General features: G+C 46.1%; 1 protein-coding gene across 1 annotated transcript in view; it reads right to left on the bottom strand.

Annotated features, from left to right (window-relative positions):
* Window positions 1-3,588, bottom strand: part of PGK1 (phosphoglycerate kinase 1) — a gene marked incomplete at its 5' end in the record, with an annotated part of 9,916 nt that extends 6,328 nt beyond the window's left edge. The window contains 3 exon segments of the mRNA XM_010147787.1: window positions 1,779-1,923; window positions 2,039-2,194; window positions 3,538-3,588. Of these exon segments, the coding sequence (XP_010146089.1) occupies window positions 1,779-1,923; window positions 2,039-2,194; window positions 3,538-3,588 (352 nt within the window).
* Between the last annotated feature and the right edge of the window lie 234 nt (window positions 3,589-3,822).

Genomic DNA, 3,822 nt, shown 5'->3' with positions numbered 1-3,822 from the left:
GCAGGAATGAACTGCAGCACTACCAACCTTTTGGTCTCTCTCCAACAGATCTCCAGTTTTGTGCGGTGGGTGTAGGTAACAGAGAAAGGGTGTGTAGAGATGAGACTAAACGAACTCACGCTTGCTTACTGAACAAAGAAAGTGTGGTCTTCAAGTGCCACAGGTAAAAGGAAGAGCTCCTGAAGGATTGATTTACTGACTGGACTGGGAATTAACTTTAAATAGCCTGCACATTACAACAGGCCACAGTAAAAGCAGCCAACATCGGAACGCTGGAGATAAGCTTACTGTGTAGTGGGCAAGAACAGACGCGTTTCTGTTAGAAGACTTTCTCCATCCTCCAAGCATCCTACCAAATCCTCATGGGACGCTCATGTAGCTCAGTTTCCTTTCCCACCATGAAAAGACAGCAGAGCTCACACTGACAGTGTCTGCTTGGACCTAGTTTACAGCCACTTGCTCTTAGAGCAGCCCAGATTGGCAATCAAGCCACCACCTTGATCAGCTCACCGTCCAGTCACTCTGCACGTAGCCAGATGTAACAACCCAGGGACGATGGCAGGAAAGTGCTCTAACATATGGCAGATGGCTTCAGGTGCCCTTTTATTCACAGAGCCTAAGCAGAAGACAAGCCAAAGGGACCAGATGACAGAACAATGCTGTCAATTGTTCCTTGGCTTGGTAAATTCCCTGAGTTTACAGAAAGAGATTAGGTGCTCCTGTTAAAACCAGTACCATTTGTAAGCAGAACACGAGGCTCTGAATGAAGGAACCACTACCACTTGACCTGCTCTGGAAAGCCACACTTTCTAAGCACCAGTCAGTCATCTGCAGTCCTGTACTGCACTATTTTTTGTAGCACTGACTTTCACCTCTGTTAGGATGAGAAATAAACAATCTGAGAATTACAGAAAAGGGACTGTTTCCCAGAAAATTAAATTCTTGCTCCACTCTTCTCCCTGCCACCATATTGCCACCATATTTGCTTTCAGTGGCACACAATTCTAGCAGTGAACAATTCCAGACTTTCCTCAATTCCTCACTGCCATCTGCAAAGGCTTACTGGTTTGCTGGGCTGTTTTTTCAAGCTCCAGGAGTCCTGTGTCAGCCCATAAAGGGCACCACACGATGTCAGCATTCCACTCCACGCACTGCATCTGAAAGGAGCCAAAGCCTGCGTAACGCCAACGGGGTCACCATCGCTCAGAAAAGCAGCTGCCTGGAGCAAGCATTCTTCCTGACCTTCAAGAAAATGTCAGAGGTGCAAGGCAGCCTAGGTCTAGATGACTACCCTGAAGAGCAGACAGGCTTGTAAAAGGGTTTGATAATCCCTATGTTGCAGAATGTTTGAACACTTTATTAGAACACGAGCCAGTTAACTAAGAAAGAAGTCTCATTCTTATGGCCCCAGTGGCAACTATCTCTAACAGACCCTGGTTTTGTTTTAGATATCCCAAAATAAATCTAATAAGCAGCAACCAATTTCCTGCACAGCCCTATTTTGTGCTTTTTCCTTCTTCCACAGACTACACCACCTCTGGTAGTCACCTACAGCCTTTCATTTAAGTGGTTTCATCTTGGAAATTCAATGCACTTAACTCAAACGTTTGCACGGTACGGTACGAATGACTGGACATGCTGAACTAAAGAACTCTGACATCCTTCTGAAAGCAAATCCACGAACAGCATTTCAGACAGGCTGCTGCCTCCTTGTCAATCTGCAGCAAACAAGGTAGTAAAACCAGAGCAGACATGCACAACTAGACTTGAAATTTCACCTTGTTCCCTGAAGCATCCTTCCCTTTCCCTTCTTCTTCTACATGGAATCGGAGGTTCTCGAGCAGGATGATGGAGCCAGATGCAGGATTAGCACAGGCCTTCTCCACCTCAGGACCAACACAATCCTTCAGGAATAAGACCTCCCTGCAAACACAAGATACACACTGTCATCCCACCAGTGACTCTTCCGTTCAGAAAGGAAAGCATGTGGGTCTGCCGACAGACAGGGGATGCATGTCGGACTGCTCTTCTCCTTCACCTGCCCATGAGTGCTTTAAGCTCCACAGCTACCGGGGCCAAGGAGAACTTTTCAGGCATGGGAACACCATCCGGGCGACCCAGGTGACTCATCAGAACCACGGACTTGGCTCCATGATCCAAGCAGTGCTTGATGGTAGGAACAGCCGCCTTGATTCTGTAATGGCAAAGAAGAACAAATTAAAAAGGATTCAAGCAGAGCTTACTGGGCAAGCAGGCTTAGTGACCACTTACATGGGAGGCCTGAGAGTTGTCCCTCAAAAATCACAAGAGAAATGGAGCACAAGACCTGGGCGTAACAATTACTTCAGAGTCTATCCTACCAAGTGACAGGACAAGAGGAAACGGCCTCAAGTTGCACCAGGGGAGGTTTAGGTTGGATATTAGGGAAAATTTCTTCCTGGAAAGGGCTGTCAGGCATTGGAACGGGCTGCCCAGGGAGGTGGAGTCACCATCCTGGAGGGATTTAAGAGACACACAAAGGTGCTCAGGGACATGGTTAGTGGTGGTATGGGCAGTGTTTTGTTAACGGTTGGACTCGATCTTAAAGGTTGTTTCCAACCTAAAGATTCTCTGATTCTAATCTCTGGTGTTCACAAACCTCTCACCAAAAGACAGCGGGTCATCACCACCAGGAAGTCTCCAAAAGGGACATGGGGCTTCTTAGCACCCTATCCTTGCCAGAACAAATGCCCAGGAGACTAACCACATCCCAGAGAGCACAGCTTTCCCCGTAGAGCTAACCCAACCTACTCATCTCTTAGGGACTGTGACAATCCTGAAGCACGGTGCAGAAAGCATCAACAAAATTCTCTGTTCCATGCTATGTGGGACATGGAAGTAAAAGGCATTTTGTAATCTAAATTCTGCTGATTGCTTGTAGCTAAGAAATGCCAGGATACCCTTGAACATTTTGGGGCTTCCTGGTTTAGCCTGTGATCCTGAACCAATAAAGAAATGATGGGAATGTTGTGGTGAACAAAACTAGCACCTGCTTGCAAGTGACCTAAACAAGACAAGGCGTTTGGTATCACTGTTTCCAAACCTCGTGTCTTGGTATGCTGCACCAGAACAACTATTCTAGCAGAAGCCAACAAGTCAACACAACTGCAGGGCAACTAGGAGGCAGAGAATCTTCTGGATACTACCAACAAACACAGCAAATCACACACAGCCGTTGGGGTGTGGTTGTGAAATGGCCGTAACACTTCAACCATATTCAAAGAATGAAGTTTAGGATCCATGCAATTAAGACTTTTTCTACATGCTTTCCACAGCAGCTACGGGGAGAAGAAGCCTCGTAACTAGGGTAGTTTGCTAATAGCTGCAGGGGTTTTAATTAACGCTTGTTGGACCTTCCCTGAGACACCTTTAACACTCTGGCATGAGCAATGACAGGTTAATCGTGGTAATGTTCCAGGTACTGCCAACAGAACTGGGCTAAAAACAGAGAGAAAACAGACTTTGGGGCTTCCATCTGGAATGGAAATTATGGCTCACCTTTGATTGTTGGTGATTTTGTGATCCTTCATAGGAACATTGAAGTCAACCCTAAAAAAAAAACAACACCAACAGAATTAAATACTCAACAAACTTCTTTGTAGAAAGAGCAAGGGAACCTGCCAGTAGAGGCGCTGGCTAGAAAGACAATGTTAGAGTAAGATTTCAACTCTGCCTTGTACACGAGTTCTGTTCTGAAAACAGTGTTATCAGCTGTTTCTGTTTGAACCAGTGAAACACAATCAGGAACAAACATCTGCTAGCATGACTTCGGAAAGCTACGCC

This window comes from Eurypyga helias, unplaced genomic scaffold (assembly GCF_000690775.1).
Source record: "Eurypyga helias isolate BGI_N326 unplaced genomic scaffold, ASM69077v1 scaffold25062, whole genome shotgun sequence".
NCBI lineage: Eukaryota > Metazoa > Chordata > Aves > Eurypygiformes > Eurypygidae > Eurypyga > Eurypyga helias.
This window is presented reverse-complemented; position numbering and strand designations above follow the sequence as displayed.